This window comes from Petromyzon marinus, chromosome 44 (genome assembly GCF_048934315.1).
Source record: "Petromyzon marinus isolate PM22_M1 ecotype Great Lakes invasive population chromosome 44, UKy_Petmar_22M1.pri1.0, whole genome shotgun sequence".
NCBI classification, from domain to species: Eukaryota; Metazoa; Chordata; class Hyperoartia; order Petromyzontiformes; family Petromyzontidae; genus Petromyzon; species Petromyzon marinus.
This window is the reverse complement of record NC_133710.1, coordinates 10,930,186-10,948,918: the sequence shown is the minus strand read 5'-3', so window position 1 is coordinate 10,948,918 and position 18,733 is coordinate 10,930,186. Positions and strand designations below refer to the sequence as shown.

The 18,733-nt window shown below is 55.7% G+C and overlaps 1 protein-coding gene across 1 annotated transcript; it reads left to right on the top strand.

The window, feature by feature from the left end:
- The first annotated feature begins 4,166 nt into the window (after nucleotides 1-4,166).
- Nucleotides 4,167-17,577, top strand: LOC116951939 (potassium voltage-gated channel subfamily V member 2-like). Its single transcript, XM_032970823.2, has 4 exons — nucleotides 4,167-5,489; nucleotides 11,180-12,084; nucleotides 15,215-15,526; nucleotides 17,312-17,577. Exons 1-4 carry the CDS (start codon nucleotides 5,087-5,089, stop codon nucleotides 17,558-17,560), a joined length of 1,869 nt encoding a protein of 622 aa, XP_032826714.2. The 5' UTR covers nucleotides 4,167-5,086; the 3' UTR covers nucleotides 17,561-17,577.
- Nucleotides 17,578-18,733: the final 1,156 nt, after the last annotated feature.

Below are 18,733 nucleotides of genomic sequence, written 5' to 3'. Positions count from 1 at the left end.
AGATATATTAAACACGACTCCCACTGCAGTCCTGACAACACGCGTTCCATTAATCGTTGGAAGGTGGCCCGCCCGGAGTGGAGCCCCATCGGGAGTACATTGAATTGGAACAACCCTTGTGGTGTTCGAAAAGCAGTCTTCGGTTTAGACTCTTCATCCAGGGGCAATTGCCAAAAGCCCGACAACAGATCGAGGGTCGAAAAAATTTTCACGCCGGACAGGGCGTCTAGTGAATCATCAATGCGTGGGAGTGGATATGCTTCTGCAACAGAAACCTTATTAAGTTTTCGGTAGTCAACACAAAATCACATGGCCCCGTTGCGCTTTTTAACGTGTATAATAGGAGCTCCCCACGGGCTAGACGAAGGAGAAGTGATCTCCTGTTCTAACATCTCATCAACGGCTCGCCGAATACAATCTTTCTCCAGTGGACTCACACGATGGGTATTCAATCAGATTGGGGGTGCATTCCCAGTGTCAATGTGATGCCGCAACAATGACGTACGACCCACGTCATATTTACCTGAACTGAATACATCTTTGAATTCCACAAGCAACCCATGGAGACGCGACCGCTGCACAGGCATCAGTTCGGGGTTTTGCATATATAGATCTCCCAACCAGTCCGGATCATCTCCATCACCCGGCAACATATCACTCTGTCCTGTTGCCAAACACGCCTCCCCTTCCGGACCCGGCGCTGCCGTTGCATGCGCCAACGTGGTACCCTCCTGAATGACGACCGGCTCGTGTCCCACGTTTACAATTTGTATGAAAGGGTCGCAATTTGCCGGCACAATAGTCAAAGCCCCTACCAAAGTGGGCATCCGTGATACAGCATTTGAGGGTGTCAGCCATATACCTCATCTAAAGGCAACCGTTTTTTTAAAGCTCAGCGGCACAAGCATCTGCGTGGCAGGCGGAACACGAACGGTGCGGCTTACCACGGCCTGCACCACGGCGTTCGCAACCGCGAACTTAGACGGCGTTCCCAAAAATTTTAGACATTTTCCCGATGGCAATTCCAAACACCCCTTCTCTATAGAAATTTTAAGCGGCATCCTTCGCAAAAAATCCGTTCCCAGCAAACACAGTACCGCCAAGGCCATGGAAACCAAAACATTCCCCGTAACGCTCACTTCCCCAATTTGAATCGTCGTGACCATACAACCCATAATACCGAGGCTGCCACCATTTGCTGCTATGCACGGCCCGTCAACCGGTTCTAGGGCCTGGGGCGAAGTTGGCAATGAGCGAAAAGTTTGTACCGAGATAAGGGTCGCAGAAGCCCCCGTATCAACAATAACCCTGACCATCACCCCTTGAATAAGTGCCATCACATCCGACGACCCCAGCGCAGCTCCCAAGACACGATGCACCAATGCGCCCCATACGTCCTGACCGTGCGCAACATACGAATGAGATGTGAATGGGTGAGATGACGCAGATGGGTGATGTGGAAAGAGCGGCCATGTATTGAATGTATCGTGATTCACCTGGAATCCTCAGTCCTGGGGGAATCCTCGGTTGTAGCTGGTCGGCGCCCTTGGAAGGCCGCCCCTGCGTCGCCAGCAGTCGCGGGCGAGATGTCCTCTCCGTCCGCACTCGTAGCACGTCCGCTGCGTGCCACCTCCATACACCGCGGGGCGACGCAGCATGCCCACGCCCCGGCCGCCGCTGCAATCGACGGTGCCTCGTCCACCACCACCGCGCTCCCGGACGTGGCAGCGCTCAGCAGCAGTGGCTGCGCACCTACCACCGCTGGCTCGTCGCGGAGGTCCAGGTTGATTTGGATGTTCCTGGCGATCTCTAGAGACGACATGTCGTCGTTGTTGTTGCTTGTCAGGAAGCGAAAGGATGACTCGTAGCTCCTTCGCCAACTGCAAAAGCTTCTCCTGCAGCAAGGAATCCAAGGCCTCCTGGTCCATCGCCGGGTATGCTACCTGAGCGAGGGCCAACAGCGCGCTGCGGAACGCAAGAGGGGATTCCGTGCCCTCCCGCTTCCTTTGCTGGAATCTACGTTTGGTGACCGACCACGGCTCGTACACCTTTCTCATTGCCACGAATGCCCCGTCCAGCGTTGACCTGACGGCGGCAGGGAATCCATTAAATGTCGCCAAAGAATCATCATCGAGGGCCGTCGGCAGTGCCCGCAGCGCGGCACCCTCAGTCCACTCCAGAGATTGATAAGCCGCTCGGAATCGTCTTGTAAATGCCGTCCAATCACCAACTTTGGCCTCGAACTGCTGCACATGAAGTCGCCGTAATGTTCCCGACGGCGGCGCTTCATCGTCATCGGATTTCTCCAATCGCTCCGACCCCGCGGCAACATCTGCTGGTCGACTTGACACCGTCGGTTGTACTCGGTCCGTTGTCACAAAGCGGTTAACGCCTCCGTCAATGTTGCCATCCTGGCCTCCCACTGGGCCATGAGGACTCTCCAATCACCCGACGGTCCTGGGATCTCGGCCCCACTCGCTCCGACCCCGTGGCAACATCTGCTGGTCGACTTGACACCGTCGGTTGTACTCGGTCCGTTGTTACAAAGCGGTTAAACGCCTCCGTCAATGTTGCCATCCTGGCCTCCCACTGGGCCATGAGGACTCTCCAATCACCCGACGGTCCCGGGATCTCGGCCTCACTCGAACCGCCGTCTCGTTCTGCAGACTCTCGTTCGACCAGGCCCTCCGGAGGAGTATCGGCCACTTGGCCGGACACGGGCAGCACGTCCTCGTCGTTGCTGTCGTTGGACGAGTTCACCGGCACGTTCTTCCTCTTGGCCGCCTTCTTTGACATGTCGGCGTGGTTCCTAGTCACTCTGACACCAAATGTAGTGTTCGCTTTCACTCGGACAACTTTTGACTTTCTTCTAACACCGCTTTATTTACAACTCTCCGCATGTCCTCAATATTCCACAGTATCCATGTCGCCACGTCTCGCTCGCCATGCTTCACTCGACTCGCTCGCCACCTTTGTCTCTCCACTCCCCACTATTACTGCGCCTACTCCACCGCTAACTTCTTCGTCTCCGCTCTCCGCTATCACCGTCGCTATGCTCTCTCCACTGCTAACTACTTTGTCTCTGCTCTCCGCTATCACCGTCAGTATGCTCTCTCTACTGCTAACTACTTTGTCTCTGCTCTCCGCTATCACCGTCACTATGCTCTCTCCACTGCGAGCTACTCCGTCTCTGCTCTTCGCTATCACCGACGCTATGCTTTCTCCACTGCTTTGTCTCTGTTCTCCACTATCACCGTCAGTATGCTCTCTCCACTGCAAGCTACTTCTCTTATTCAGCTATGCTATCGTTACGCTCTCTCTACTGCTAGCTGCTTCTCTTCTTCAGCTCCGCTATCGTTACGCTCTCTCTACTACTAGCTGCTTCTCTTCTTCAGCTCCGCTATCGTTTCGCTCTCTCTACTACTAGCTGCTTCTCTTCTTCAGCTCCGCTGCTCCACACTCTGTTTCCAAACTCCGTCTCCAACTCTGTCTCCCAACTCTGTCTCCAACTCTGTCTCCAAACTCTGTCTCCAACTCTGTCTCCCAACTCTGTCTCCAACTCTGTCTCCAAACTCTATCTCCAACTCTGTCTCCAAACTCTCCTCTCTTCCGCTGCTCCACGTCTTGCCTCGTCCAGCTCCCAACTCCAACTCTCGCTCCAATTCCCGACTCCCCAATTTATCCACGCTCTCATCACACCCCAATTAATCAACCTGCGTCCCAACGGCGCTTCGCGTGCCCGTGCACCTGTTACTTTGCCAGACTTCAAGACGCCACTCCAGCCTTGACAACAACACCAACCAATCACAGCCGTCCTTGGCTCCCCCAGCTTAATTGCCCTAACATAACCTGTACTGTATTTGCCTTCGCTACAGGCTGACCCAACATAACCCATAATGTCTTTGTTACCATGCAATCACACTGTTTGCACTACATACCTTCCTACTCCACTACACATGTAGCAACATGCGTTTTAGAGTATTAGGCTGCTCTACATTTTCTCGCGATGAGTTACTGCGTTGGGCTATCATTTGTGGTCAAGTCGCTTCTGAAAATAGAGCTATATTGCTCAGTGGTCTCGACGTAAAATAAAAATAGCAAAAACGGTAGTTATATTCATGGGACCTTTTTGTCAGTATCCAAAATATACTGTTCGATTGTTGGCGTTCTCTGATCTAACACCGACAAGAAGACTGTCTCTGGTGTACACCAATCAGTTTCAAAGACAATGCAAACATCAGAGCATGTTGGTTTGCATGTTTTGCCACAGGTATGTATGCGTGGTTAATGCAGATTTGATTCCGTGTTTGAACATCTTAACACCAATTTTATTTTTCATCACGGACACTGCGTCACCTTCACGAGAGGATCCTTGAGAGGGCAAGTGAATAATCTCTGCGCTTATCCCACCAAACTCAGCCGCCCTCATTATCTCCCCTCTTTCTAAGTCTCTAATACATCTGTGACTCTGTGCTCCCGTGCACGCACCCGAAGTCTCCGTTACCTCTGCTGTTGTTATCCGACAAACGTTTTTCACATCTCTCTCCCTTCTCTGTGCGTGTGCAGCCGACAGCACTCTGTGCGTGTGCACATACCTCGACTGCCAGGCGCCCTCCGGCTCACCTTCTGCAACGTCTATTACACTCTACCTCACTTCCCCTGTAGTATCTCTCGCATTCTATAACGCGCTCTCTCTCCTATTACAAGACTGTAATATATCTCTCCCAATGAATCTCTAGTGCAGCGGAATCTCCTCGACCATCAGCCACTGCACACATCTCCAGTACAATTAACCGTTGTACAGATATCCTTCTCTCAGATATCTCCTGAAACATCGCTCTTCCTGAAATACTATTGCTGTACCAGTGTATACCCCCTTCATCAATCTCTCTTCAGCCACACGCGTCTGACCAGAGCTCTCCCCGTCTCATCTGCCTCTCTCTATCTGCCAATCGCCTCTCTCAACCCTCGGAGCCTCCTGCCGCTCTGGGTCTCTTCTCATCTCTGTCAGTCTCCCAGCCCCACCATCTCCGCGTCCGTCTGCGCCTTCCACGGCTGTCGTGTTCGTCGTCAGTCAGGGAGGGAGATGCTGAAGAGACGCTTCAGCGAGTTCGTCTTGGGCCGCCAGGAAGTCGTCACGGGCAAGTCGGATCTGCAGGCTGCCCGGGAGAGTTCCATCCGCCACTGGAGCTCGGCGCAGGAGCTCGCGTACCTGTGGTGCGACAGCGACTCGGACGAGTCCCGCAACTCCCTCGAGTCCGTGCGCGCCGCCCACGCGGGACAGCCGCGCAGGAGCAGCTACTATTACGTCTCCGACGAGGATGATTGTGGTGGTGGTGGTCATAATGATGCCGATGATGGTGGCGGGGATGGTGGTAGTCATCATCGTCGTCATCGCGAGCGCGGGACCGACTCCGAAGATGATGATGGTGGTCATGGCCACCATCACGGTCATCGTCATCATGAGCTCCAAGACGCTGGGAGAGGAGGTGAGACTTGGGATCAGGGCCAGTGCTAGGGAGGTCTGCTGGCGTGTGCCCTGCACATCGGCACCAGCGAATGTCCCGTTGGCACCACCCAGGTTCCCTCTCCTCCTGAATGACGTCTCACTGTCACGGGGGGAGCTGGCTACAGGCCTGCCTTGGAGAGTCAAAACAACCGAAAGCGATTCCCTGCTCAAATGAGCTTCGAGGCATTGGTGCTCAGCTTCCGTTCATAGCCCTGAGCCAGTGGTGGGATTTCCACATTCATATGGTAGGGGCGAGTATCCCCATAGCCCTACTGTTGACTTCCCCGACGACTGGTTCTTTCTGCTCTGAATTCTATTTGCTTATTGCTACACAGTGCGTACTGTTTGGTTCTTTACGTTTTAGCTTTTGTCATTTCGTGAGCCAGGTCACTCATTCAAGTGCGACTCATCCCACTCTCTGGAGATCTCACAGCCTGGTTAAACAAAATCAATGTGGAACTTGACTTGAATTGATTAATAATGGTTCCATACGTTGTAAATAAGTATTGTTATATCAGATTGTACTCGTAAGTCTAGCACGTGGTGCTTGGCGGTGCTTGGTGGTGCTTGGTGGTGCGTGGTAGTGCATGGTGGTGCGTGGTGGTCGTGGTGGTGCGTGGTGGTGCGTGGTGGTGCATGGTGGTGCGTGGTGGTGCACGGTGGTGTGTGGTAATGCATGGTGGTGCGTGGTGGTCGTGGTGGTGCGTGGTGGTGCGTGGTGGTGCATGGTGGTGCGTGGTGGTGCATCGTGGTCGTGGTGGTGTGTGGTGGTGCATGGTGGTGTGTGGTGGTGCTTGGTGGTGGTGCACGGTGGTCATGGTGGTGCACGGTGGTGCGTGGTGGTGCATGGTAGTGCATGGTGGTCGTGGTGGTGCGTGGTGGTGCATGGTGGTCGTGGTGGTGCATGATGGTACATGGTGGTACATGGTGGTGCGTGGTGCTGTATGGTGACACATGGTGGTCGTGGTGGTGCACGGTGGTGCATTGTGGTGCGTGGTGGTGCATGGTGGTGCACGGTGGTGCATGGTGGTTCGTGGTGGTGCATGGTGGTCGTGGTGGTGCGTGGTGGTGAATGGTGGTGCATGTGGTGGTGTATGGTGGTCGTGGTGGTGCGTGGTGGTGCATGGTGGTGTATGTGGTGCGTGGTGGTGCATGGTAGTCATGGTGGTGCGTGGTGATCGTGGTGGTGCGTGGTGGTGCATGGTGGTCGTGGTGGTGCGTGGTGGTGCATGGTGGTGCATGTAGTGCGTGGTGGTGCATGGTGGTGCATGTGGTGCGTTGTGGTGCTTGATGGTACATGGTGGTGCGTGCTGGTGCATGGTGGTGCTTGGTGGTCGTGGTGGTGCATGGTGGTGCTTGGTGGTGGTCGTGGTGGTGCGTAGTGGTGCATGGGGGTGCTTGGTGGTGCGTGGTGGTGTATGGTGGTGCGTGGTGATGCATGGTGGTGCGTGGTGGTCGTGGTGGTGCGTGGTGGTGCACGTAGTGGTGCATGGTGGTGCTTGGTAGTGCACGGTGGTGGATGGTGGTGCTTGGTGGTGCGTGGTGGTGCATGGTGGTGCTTGGTGGTCGTGGTGGTACATGGTGGTGCATGGTGGTGTTTATTCTATGACCTCCTGTCACAGGTGCTAGCTAAAGTGGCCCCACGAGATAGTCATCTTGTTGGGTGACTTCAATGCCCGAGTTGGTCATGATGCTGGCACATGGTCTGGAGTGATTGGAAGGCATGGGCCAGATCAGCTCAATAACAACGGCAGGAGGCTGCTAGATTTTTGTGCAGCCCATGGGCTTGTAATTACCATCATGCTGTTCCGGCATCAGCACATCCACACAATATCATGTGTACATGCCTGGTCTCAGCAAGAACATCTGCTGGACTACATAGTGACGGAACAGCGGATGCGGGCCCATGTCCTTGACACCAGGACCTACCGTGGAGCTGATCTGCCCACTGACCATCGACTTGTCATCTGTAAGATGCGCCTGCCATTCTTCCACTCCGGTGGTGGGTGTACACCCAGGACCCCATTCAAACCCTTAGTGGCATGGTCTCAGCTAGCTGATGAAAGTTGCAAGTGAGAATTTCATCATCGCTTGCGACTGGGGTTGGCATCGTCCCCCACTCCTCCTGATGTCAAGGGGAAATAGGCGAGATTTAGGACTGTAGCTCATGCAGCTGCAATGGCTACTTTGGGTACACAGTCCAGACCTCCCCAGAGATCCTGGCTGACAGAGGAGGTGTTCAGGCTGGCTGAGAAAAAGTGACAGGCCCACTCTCATCGGCTACAGCATCCCACGTCAGAGAATGAGGAGGCTTACCGCAGCCTTCTCTCGGAGGTTCGAAGAGCCGTGAGGTGCTGCAAGGATGGGTGGTGGTCGCGGGTTTCTGAGGAGATGGAGTCTGCTTCAATGGCCCGCGATCACAAATTGCTCTTTAACTCCATAAAAAATCAACCTGCAGCGTCATACCTATTACCATCATGAGGGGAAAGAACGGTGATCCAATCTCCGACCCCCAGGAACAGGTTTGCAGATTTGCTGAGCATTTCTGTGAGGTCCTGGGGGAGGGGAAATCTCTCAGCCTGGAAAACAACATGGGGCAAAGTGGGGATGACCCTGCTGAGGCGCCTCAAATATTGGAAGAAGTCACCCTCTGTGAGTGGCTGGCTGAGGTGCCATCTGTTGAGGAAGTATTGAAGGCGATCCAGAGTCTGAGACCAGGAAAGGCACTAGGCAGAGATGATCTCCCAAGCGATATGCTGAGGGAGGGTGGTGTTTGTGCACAGACTGCCCTACATGACATCATAACAACAGTCTGGACCACTGGCCGGGTTCTGCCAGATTGGAAGGATGCCCTGGTGGTCACCCTCTTTAAGAAGGCGGACCGTACAGACTGTAACACTACAGAGGCATCTCACTTCTCAGTGTGCCGGGAAAGGTCCTGGCAAAGATTATTCAACATCGCCTTGTTAGGCACCCTGAGGAGAGGCTTGCAGAGCCCCAATGAGGTTTCAGGAAAGGGCGGTCCTGTACAGATGCCATATTTTTTGTCTGTCTGCTACAACAGAGATGTAGGGAATTCCAACAAGACCTACATCTCTGCTTTATTGACATGGTCAAGGCCTATGATACCATCAGTAGGCCTGGGCTCTGGATTGTTCTTCGTGCTTTCGGAATCCCTGACTCTCTGCTCACGATCATTAAGGACCTTCATTATGGTGAGAGGGCCTGGGTAAAACTACGTGGCCGAGAGTCGGAGCCATTCCCTGTACACCTTGGGGTGCGACAGGGATGTCCTCTGGCTCCCACATTATTTAACATCTATTTCGACCACGTAATTCGTGAAGCCTTCACTAGCTGTACTGGAGGAATTTCCATCTAGTACAGATACAATGGGAGGCGGATCGATGCCCGGGTGCGGTCAAGGGATGGCTCCCTATTATGTATGCCGATGATCTGGTAATTGCTGCTCACTCAGAGGAGGAGTTGCAGGTGCTGCTGCTGAACCTGGAGCTTGCCACTAAGAGGTGGGGCCTTACCATCAGCGCCACCAAAACTAAGCACCTGCCTGGGTATTTTGTACCATTGGACACTCCACCCCCACAACTCCCAATTGGTGATGGGGCAGTTGTGAAGAGAGTGGAGAGTTTCCCATACCTGGGCAGTGTGCTCATGACCGGCTCCGAATTGACAGCACAGGTCTCACTCCAAATCAGTCGAGCGGCATTATATTTTCATTGGTTACGTAACGCTATGTGGAAGCTACCTGGTCTGTCGCTCCGCACGAAGCTTCAGGTCTTCTCGGCCATAGTCATTCCCTCCCTTCTCTAGGCTTGCGAAACGTGGACCCCCCTAGTGGAACATCTTCGCCAATTAGAAGCATTTAGGCTGGCCTGCCTACGATCTATCCTGAGTTTAACCAGGCTGGATTGTGTGAGGTGCTCACGAATCCTTGAACGATCTGGACAAAGTCCCATCGGTGAGCTCCTCCGACAGGCAAGGCTGCGTTGTCTGGGTCGTGTAGCCCGCATGCCCAGCCACCGCATGCCCAAACAGTTTTTGTTTGGCCGGATCGAGGGGGCTAAACCGGCGCAGCACGGGCTAGAGAAGAGATGGAGTGATGTGTTACAGGAGGATGTGGAGCTGAGTGGACTTCCCGATGACTGGTACCAGCAGTGTCAAGATCGTCCTCTGTGGAGGAGGTTCGTGAAGGACGCTGCTGGGCAGTTGAAGGCAGTCGCACTCCAACAACAACGGAGGACGGAGGAGCGACACTCACAACAACGAGCGGAGCGCCGGGTCGCTAAAGCACAGCAAGTTGGCACGGTAGGGGGCACAGGTGGTGCATCAGCCAGTCACCTCAGTAAGTCGACCCGTGGCACCTGCTGGGTCTGCCCCGTGACCTGCCAGCTGGCCTTCGACACTTCATGTGGCCTCAACGTGCACATGGCCTGGCACAAGCGTCGTGGTGACGTCACCGCCACTTAGTGGCGAATGGCGGTTGTTGTTATGGTGGTGCGTGGTGGCGCGTGGTGTGCGTGGTGGTGCGAGGTGGTGCGTGGTGTGCGTTGTGGTCCGTGGTTGTGCGTGGTGGTGCGTGGTGGCGCGTAGTGGTGCATGGTGGTGCGTAGTGGTGCGTGGTGTGCGTGGTGGTGCGTGGTGGTGCGTAGTGGTGCGTGGTGTGCGTGGTGTGCGTGATGGTGCGTGGTGGTGCGAGGTGGTGCGTGGTGTGCGTTGTGGTCCGTGGTTGTGCGTGGTGGTGCGTGGTGGTGCGTGGTGTGCGTGATGGTGCGTGGTGGTGCGAGGTGGTGCGTGGTGTGCGTTGTGGTCCGTGGTTGTGCGTGGTGAGTTGCGTGGTGGTGCGTGGTGTGCGTGGTGGTGCGTGGTGGTGCGTGGTGTTCGTGGTGTGCGTGGTGGTGCTTGGTGTGCGTGGTGGTGCGTGGTGTGCGTGGTGTGCGTGGTGGTGCGTGGTGGTTGTGCGTAGTGGTGCGTGGTGTGCGTGGTGGTGCGTGGTGGTGGCGCGTAGTGGTGCGTGGTGTGCGTGGTGTGCGTGGTGGTGCGTGGTGGTTGTGCGTAGTGGTGCGTGGTGTGCGTGGTGGTGCGTGGTGATGCGTGGTGGTCCGTGGTGTGCGTGGTGTGCGTGGTGGTGCGTGGTGGTTGTGCGTAGTGGTGCGTGGTGTGCGTGGTGGTGCGTGGTGGTGCGTAGTGGTGCGTGGTGTGCGTGGTGTGCGTGGTGGTGCGTGATGGTTGTGCGTAGTGGTGCGTGGTGTGCGTGGTGGTCCGTGGTGGTTGTGCGTGGGGGTGCTTGGTGTGCGTGGTGGTGCGTGGTGATGCGTGGTGGTGCGTAGTGGTGCGTGGAGGCGCTTGGTGTGCGTGGGGGTGCTTGGTGTGCGTGGTGTGCGTGGGGGTGCGTGGTGTTGCTTGGTGATGCGTGGTGGTGCGTGGTGTGCGTGGTGTTGCTTGGTGATGCGTAGTGGTGCGTGGTGGTGCGTGGTGTGCGTGGTGGTGCGTGGTGGTGCGTGGCTACAAGCCAGTGCTGTGGACGTGGGGGCTGGTGGGCTGCATGAAGAGCATTGTGCAACCACATAGCACGGTCCTCTAATGAGTCCCGAGACGTGGCGAGACTTATGGGCAGGTCCGCACTCAGTGCTGTCTTATCATGACCCACCCCAGACGGCAGCATAGATGAAACCCGAGGAGGTGGGGGTGGCAGAAGCACTCACGACGGCGGCGCCCTTCCCAGAAGCCGCACCACGGACGTGAGCGCGCGCCCGGCTCCCGGCGCGTGCAGGGGGCCTGGTGAGAGGCTGCTCCGCATCAATGTGGGAGGGCAGCGATTTCGCATTCCCAGACACGCGGTGACCAAGTACCCGAGGACCAGGCTGGGCCGTCTGGCCGGCCACACGGAGCAGGAGAGGCGCCTGGACCTGTGCGACGACTTTTCACCGAGCCGGCGTGAGTACTTCTTCGACCGCGACCCGCTGGCGTTCGCGCACGTCTTCAACTGGTACAGCGCCGGCACGCTATGGGTGCGCGACTCGCTTTGCCCGCGCAACTTCATCGAGGAGCTCGAGTACTGGGGCGTCAGGCCCCGTCACGCCAAGCTCTGCTGCAGAATCCTCTTCGAGGAGCGGCAGGACGAGATCTCGGACTTCCTCAAGGTCCAGCGAGAGCTCGAGGGCGAGCTGGAGAGCGAGACGAGCGACGATGGGTTCGACGGGATGCGCCTGGGCGAGGTGCGCCGCGGCCTCTGGACCCTCACGGAGAAGCCCTTGTCTTCTTTCGCCTCCAAGCTCGTGTCCGTCACGTCCACCCTGTTCGTGCTGCTGTCCATCGCGGCGATGACCATGAACACGATGAGCGATGGGCTGTTCGGAAGCGGAGCTGGCGGCGGCGTCGGAGCGGCGGCGGCGTGGGGCAACTGTCCCACGCCGCTCGACCACGTGGAGACTGTGTGCATCGCCTTCTTCACCGCCGAGTATCTGCTGCGGCTGCTCTGCACGCCCAACCTCAGGCGCTTCATGCGCAGCGTCCTCAACGCCGTCGACGTCATCGCCATCATCCCCTTCTACATCCAGGTGAGCGTCGCCAGGGCCGACGTCTCGTTGGCAGTCGCATTGGCACCTTTCATGAGGACCACCGGATCGGTCCGCGATTTTCGAATGACAATTTTGTCGACAGAAACATTAATTAAACGGTTGCATTCATCCACTTCGTACGCCAATTCTGGGGCCGTTCCCCCCCCCCCCCCCCCATTTGTATCATGGTGCGTGGCAGCACATGCAAGCGCTACGTTTGAGCCTGTGAGGGGATTGCAATGATTGGGCTTTCGTAGCCCCAATAGTGGTGCCACGTCAACAGTTGTCGTTACCCTCCCGGGTAACGACAGCTGTCCTACCCTCCCGGACTGCGCAAGCTCTGAGCTCGTGCAGGAGAGTGAGATTGACGGATCACCCACTGGAGACGTGACCGCACGCACACTAAATTTAAATGTCCTGAGCTTCGCGAGTGCAGTGCGCTGCTCTATTAATCCGGCCACCAGAGTTCGATTCCCGCTTACGACAACAACACCAGCGACGATTATCTGAATCCATCACGGCTCCTCCTCTCGGTCAACTCAGCTTCATATTAGTACCTGGCGCGGTGTGTAAACATCGCCACTGGGGAGACAAAGGCAGTCGGGCGTGGTGCTGGCCACCCACCCCTAGTGTGCTGTACCGGCCTTCATAGGTGCTCGCTAACAGCACTTGCCTCATCAATCACATGATCATGCTCATCATAATCACCAGCCATGATTCTACCCATTGCTGGATTAAGGCCTTCCAAAACCACCACCATAGGCAAACGCATCATCACGATGCTGTACAATTGGGTGGATGTGATATTTTTCTGGGGGGCACGTGGGTTGGAATACTACAGAGCAGAGAGGGAACCGGCCAAACAATGTCGAAGATGTAACAACACACACGGGTGTGCAGCGTTTCACGTACAAAAGCTCCCAGCCTTGTCCACACCACCAGCTCAACAGTGCTGAACGTGTGGCCACGTCGTTTAGAACCACCACCTCAAAGAGTTGAGAGAATGTGACCATCCCAACAGGCCACACATTCAGTTCGAATGAGCTGGTGGTCTGGACAATATTTAGTGCATTGTTCAATCTCCTTTGTTTCCAGCATGAATTCAAGTTTCCATTGTGATGAGTTTTCTCGTCGTTCACAGAACCCAATTTCAAACAAACTAAAGACCATGTCTTGGCGTTAAGCAGAGAATGCTGCTAAAGACCTCCGGCATGGCGTATGCTTGTTGCGGTCTTATGCTCCACAGGGAGCGAAGAGGAGTAAGATAAGAAGACATAATCTAATTAAACATTCTAAGGAGCAGAATACTGAAAAAGTCGTGAGGCTTTCCTTGGTTAATGCTATTAGCTTGCTGCACTTGATCGGGTGGCTTAGCCGTATCCACGCTCTGGACCTTGACATTGCTCTGACACATCTGGGAATTAGCCGAATTAGCCTCCAGACCATTGGCCACACCAAGTTCAGTTTCTGTTGGAATGATAAATCATATACAGTATTTGTATTTACTCTGGAAAGCCACGTCGAGTCTGAACACTCCCTTTCAGAGGAAACCCACGCAGAACAGGGGGAGAACATACACTCTCACAGAAAGGCGCCCGATTCGGGAATCGAACCCAGGTCCTGCTTGCTGTGAGGCACGAGTGTTACCACTGCGCCCACACTCTTGTGATTCGCTAACTTCCAGAATTAGTTCGACACGTGGCACACACTCTGAGCAGGGAATTTAAGAGGTGCAACCCTGATGCGTATACAAAAGGCCAACTTAAATGACTTCAAATGGAGTCGCGTGATGTCATCTTGTGAAGCTGTTCCCGGACAGGGCGGTGCACCGCTGCTCGCTGCGAGAGTTCGGAAGGGAAAGGAGTTAATGTCCAGACAAGATCCTGAGAGCACAATTGGAATATAATTGGAAATACAAAAAACAGCATCGACCAAATCAACTAAACCAACCTCTCTCTCCAGTGCAGTATAATTTGAAGGCTCTGGCTACAAATATGAATGTTTGCGGTTTGCGTCCAGCAGGCCAACCTGGTTAATACTTCAAGTGTATTAACCGTAAAATGACAGACGCGCCATTTGCTTCACAGTGGACGTTAACGACCCTGCGACGTCGTTTTAATATCAGGGCAATTGTGTGCTGGTTGTCGCGGTAAAAATTTGCCCCTTCCTGGCAGACGAATACTGGCTTGCAAGTCAGCTCGTGTCGCACAGGGACAGCTGCCATAAAGCCATAAAGGGCCCCCCCCCCACCCCACCACGAGACAAAACAACTACAACTAAACTCCGAGATGTTTCGTTACGGTATTGGGCGAAATCCAAACGCAAGTATTGTCATTACATGATAACCGCATTGATTTTGTGGGCAATCATAGCAACATCGTCCGACCGGTGACGGCCATGTGTGGACAGAGGTTATGGGCGCTTACGACCGCCAGCTGTGCACGGCCACTCTGAACAACCCGCAAAGAACCGTGGAACATCCTCACGGCTCAACGCCCGATTCACAAATACGGGGGAGGCGGCATCACAGCGATGCACCACTCCGCTCCTCTTGACGCAATTACCAAGCTCAACCACCTCCGTGTAAAATGAGAGCTGCTGCTCTGCACCAACGAGTAGCATGGGGGCAGTGAACCCTCGTCCCATGTTCGCCACAGACACGGCCCGAGTTCCAGGCACCGCCAAGAGGGCTCCAACCGGAATAGAACCGCTGTAACAAAAACTAAAAACAAACATAGACGGAGTGAATGATGAGCATGATAGCCGGGTGGTGGCTACGCTGCTCGTGCTCTGTGATCTCGCGCTTTCGATGCAGCGAGGGTTGGTGGATCACCGTACAAATGTCGTGAAACTCCCTTGCTGTGGGCGTGAAGGTGCCATGCCCTGGCTTGCCAGGAGACGGCGGTGTAGATGTTCCATCTGTATGTATAATTGGCCGATACAACTTCATATATAGAGGACCACAGAGCTGCCTTCTCCGCTCGCCTGTGGCTCCTTCGCTTTGCGCTTCCGAGTCGTCCTCTCTCTCTCTCTCGTCGAGAGCGAGCGGATGCTGCGCGTTGCGAGTTTGAGACCTCACGGCTATCGCTGTGGTGGTGGTGACCACGACGCTGGGACGTGCGGGCGGCAGGTGCTGTTAGAGCAGGTGGTGAGCGATCGCTTCGACGTGGAGGTGCGCACCGTGGAGAAGGTCGGCAAGCTGGGCCAGGTGCTGCGCATCATGAGGCTCATGCGCATCTTCCGCATCCTCAAGCTGGCGCGCCACTCGACGGGGATGCGAGCGTTCGGTTTCACGCTGCGCCAGTGCTACCACCAGGTCGGCTGCCTCTTCCTCTTCATCGCCATCGGCATCTTCATCTTCTCGGCGCTGGTGCACTCGGCGGAGCACGACTCGCCCGGCACCAACTTCACCAGCATCCCCGGCTCGTGGTGGTGGGCCGCGGTGAGACAAAGACCCCCCTTATAGCCTTTAACAGGCTGTAGGGGCAAGTGCGGTTAGCGAGAACCTATGAAGGCCGGGACGGTAACACGAGAGGGTGGGTGACCAGCACCACGCCCGACGGCCTTTGTCTCCCCAGTGGTAATGTTTACACACCGCACCAGGTACTCATTTGAGGCTGAGTCTACCTAGGGGAGGCCCAGCACCGGTTCAGATAATCGTCAGTGGTGCTGGCCATGATCGGGAATCGCCGGGTTCGTATCATGGCACGCCAACCGCTACACACACCCCAGGGAGAAGAAAGAGAGAGCGCCCGCAAAAAAAACACGCTGGCCAACGTCAGCTCGTTGGCACGTGGTCCAACGTTCCATGACGACTGGAAGGAGGAGAGCCCTGAGATTGATAGACAAACGGAAGGCGGTGGTGGACCCCCCCCGCCCCCGCTAGGCGCCCCGAATCGCGAAGGGTCACCGCAATTCAGGGTCATAAAGTCACTTGACGGGTCACCGTCTTCACGTCGTGGTGAATGGCCGCGCCTTCAGTGGCTGTAGGAGCCACGCGAACCAAATAGAATGGCAAGACGCAACGAACAATGAAACGCCGATCCCTAAGTACGCGGTGCGGCGCGCGTTTTACGGGGTTTAAGAATGGACGCGAATCGCCTCGTTGTCCACCCCGAGTATTGTTGCGTGTTAACAGGCTTTAGAACACTTTTGTTACATTTGGGTTAACTGGTTCAATACAGATCCAAATAGGTCAGTTGTGGTTAAGCAGTTGCATCAAACCGGTAAAATTTTAGAGCGCATCGCCGTTTCGTCCAGCTTCTCACGATGTGCTTAGAAGACACACGGCAACACACTGAGACACACGGAGAGACCAAGACGCACGGAGACACTGAGAGACACGGAGCCACTGAGACACACGGCAACACACTGAGACACACGGAGAGACACGGAGACACTGAGAGACACGGAGACAGAGCCACTGAGACACACGGCAACACACAGAGACACTGAGACACACGGCAACACACTGAGACACACGGAGAGACCAAGACGCACTGAGACACACGGAAACACCGAGACACACGGAGACACAACTGGTATTTTAATACGATACCAGTACCGTGTATCAGGCGTTTGGTGTTCAGGGACTCTATTATTCGTCAACTCTGCCCGCAGAGCGCCACATGACAGACTCGTCCGCCATGCAACTACAACCAACACAAGCGCTCAGACGCACCAGACAATAATTGTGTCAACCTGTAACACTGCTGTACCGCCACCACGCAGGGAGTTCGCTCGCTCTCGTAGAGAGAGATTTCGACTCGGAGGTGAGAGGATAAACCACCGACGAGCGAGAAAGTGAACAGTGGGCAGACGGCGGGACGGCACCAACAAATTACCCAAGCTCTGCAGTTCTCGATTTGTTTTCAGCCAATTCGTGAGAGGGTTTATGCGTGCGGGAGCAAACCCGAGGCACGAGGAGAAAACTGGCGCGTGCCAGGACGCAGCCAGCCCTCGTCTGTCCCGTACAGAAGGGGCAGACGACATCAGTCCGCTCTTTTGATGCACCGCCTTCTCCCGTCGAGCCAGCCTGCAACATTTGCTGCCTCCACAACGGCGCCGGAGTAGGGGGCGACGCGCGCAGGAGCCACCACGGCCGCCTTCCTGGCCGAGCGAGCCTCGTGGGAAGCCCGTGTCAGGGTCAGACTCCGACGCGGGGCGCGCCGCGACCGGATCTCTGACCCCCCCCCCCCTCCTTCACCCCCCCCACCCCGCGGCGCAGGTGAGCATCTCCCAGGTGGGCTACGGCGACATCTACCCGGAGACGGTGCTGGGCCAGGCGCTCGCCTTCTGCTGCATCTCGTTCGGCATCATCCTCAACAGCCTGCCCATCTCCATCCTGTACAACAAGTTCTCGGGCTACTACAACAAGCTCAAGGAGCACGAGTGCACATCACGGCCGCGGCAGCGGGGCCGCCTGGACATCAGCAGCCGTGCCTACCGCAAGCTGTCCCGTGTGCTCAGCATCTGAGCCCCCCCCCTACCCCCTTACCCTGTCCCCCCCCTTACCCTGTCCCCCCCCTTACCCTGTCCCCCCCCTTACCCTGTCCCCCCCCTTACCCTGTCCCCCCCCTTACCCTGCTGCCCCCCCCTTACCCTGCCCCCCGGGCCCCGGGCCCCGCCTCCCCCATCCCCCCCGCGCAGTCACACCCCTCGTGGCCGCGCTTCTCAAGAGATGCACAGCCTTAGCAGAGCACCGTGTGCGTTGTGCGATCGGAAGTCAAATTTGACCGACATTGATAACCCCCTCCTCCCAACTCCTAATTCTCCACCATTCGTTGTTCGATGTGGAGACTCGCCCACCCCTCCACCAGAGGAATGTGCAATTTCCACTATTGGCTCAGGGCTGTAAACGGGAGACGAGCACCGCCTGGTAGCTCGTCTGAGCCGGATAGAAATGCCTCGGAGCCAACTCCCGGTTCTACCCCCCAGCTTTAGCCGCCCAGTCCTCGGCCTGGACAGCCCTGAGGACGCTGCTGTGCGCGACGCCACGGCCCTGCTCACGAGGGATGCGGCGGCCGTCGACAGAGGCCAGGCCACAATCCGCTAACGTGGTCCTCGATCCCACGAGGGAGAGATGAGCTGACCCCTGACCGGGAGTTCAACTCGAGTTTTTATTTAAGACCCTCCACCACTTGACACAACCGAATGAAGTCAGCGTTGTGCGCGCATAGCGCTTACCAATGAGCTGAATATAAATGTTTTGGCTCACTCACCGGTGAGTTGGAGACCAATTCCTACAGCCAGATTTAGGCTTGACTGGCATTCTTGTTGTTTTGGACTTCAGTGCTACCTCTGGCAATATCGATCAGCCCATCCTGCTCGAGCAATTAAACAAAACTATAAACTATTTTTTATTTTACCAGGTAAGGCCCACTGAGCTACGTAGCTCTTTTTCAGAAGCGACCTGGCCATGAATGAAAGCTCAACAAAGTGTTGGCTTATCACGTGGACATTTATAGCAGCAGCCGAATACTCCAAACGCACTGTGATGTTGATCCTAAATGTGAATAGAGAAACCGGAGAACTGGAGAAAAATCCACGTGACCACGGGGGGAGAGAGAGACAGCAAACTCCAAATTTACAGGAGTCAGGGTCGGGATCCAACCCACGACCTCTTGCATACTAGGCGAGGTAGTTAACA

What these genes read in the sequence shown, in the direction of transcription:
- LOC116951939 (XM_032970823.2), top strand. Translation starts at nt 5,087, where the DNA reads ATGCTGAAGAGACGCTTCAGCGAGTTCGTCTTGGGCCGCCAGGAAGTC. An exon ending in TCATCCCCTTCTACATCCAG is followed by an intron (nt 12,085 to 15,214) that starts GTGAGCGTCGCC and finishes TGCGGGCGGCAG; the next exon opens with GTGCTGTTAGAGCAGGTGGT. An exon ending in GCTCGTGGTGGTGGGCCGCG is followed by an intron (nt 15,527 to 17,311) that starts GTGAGACAAAGA and finishes CCCGCGGCGCAG; the next exon opens with GTGAGCATCTCCCAGGTGGG.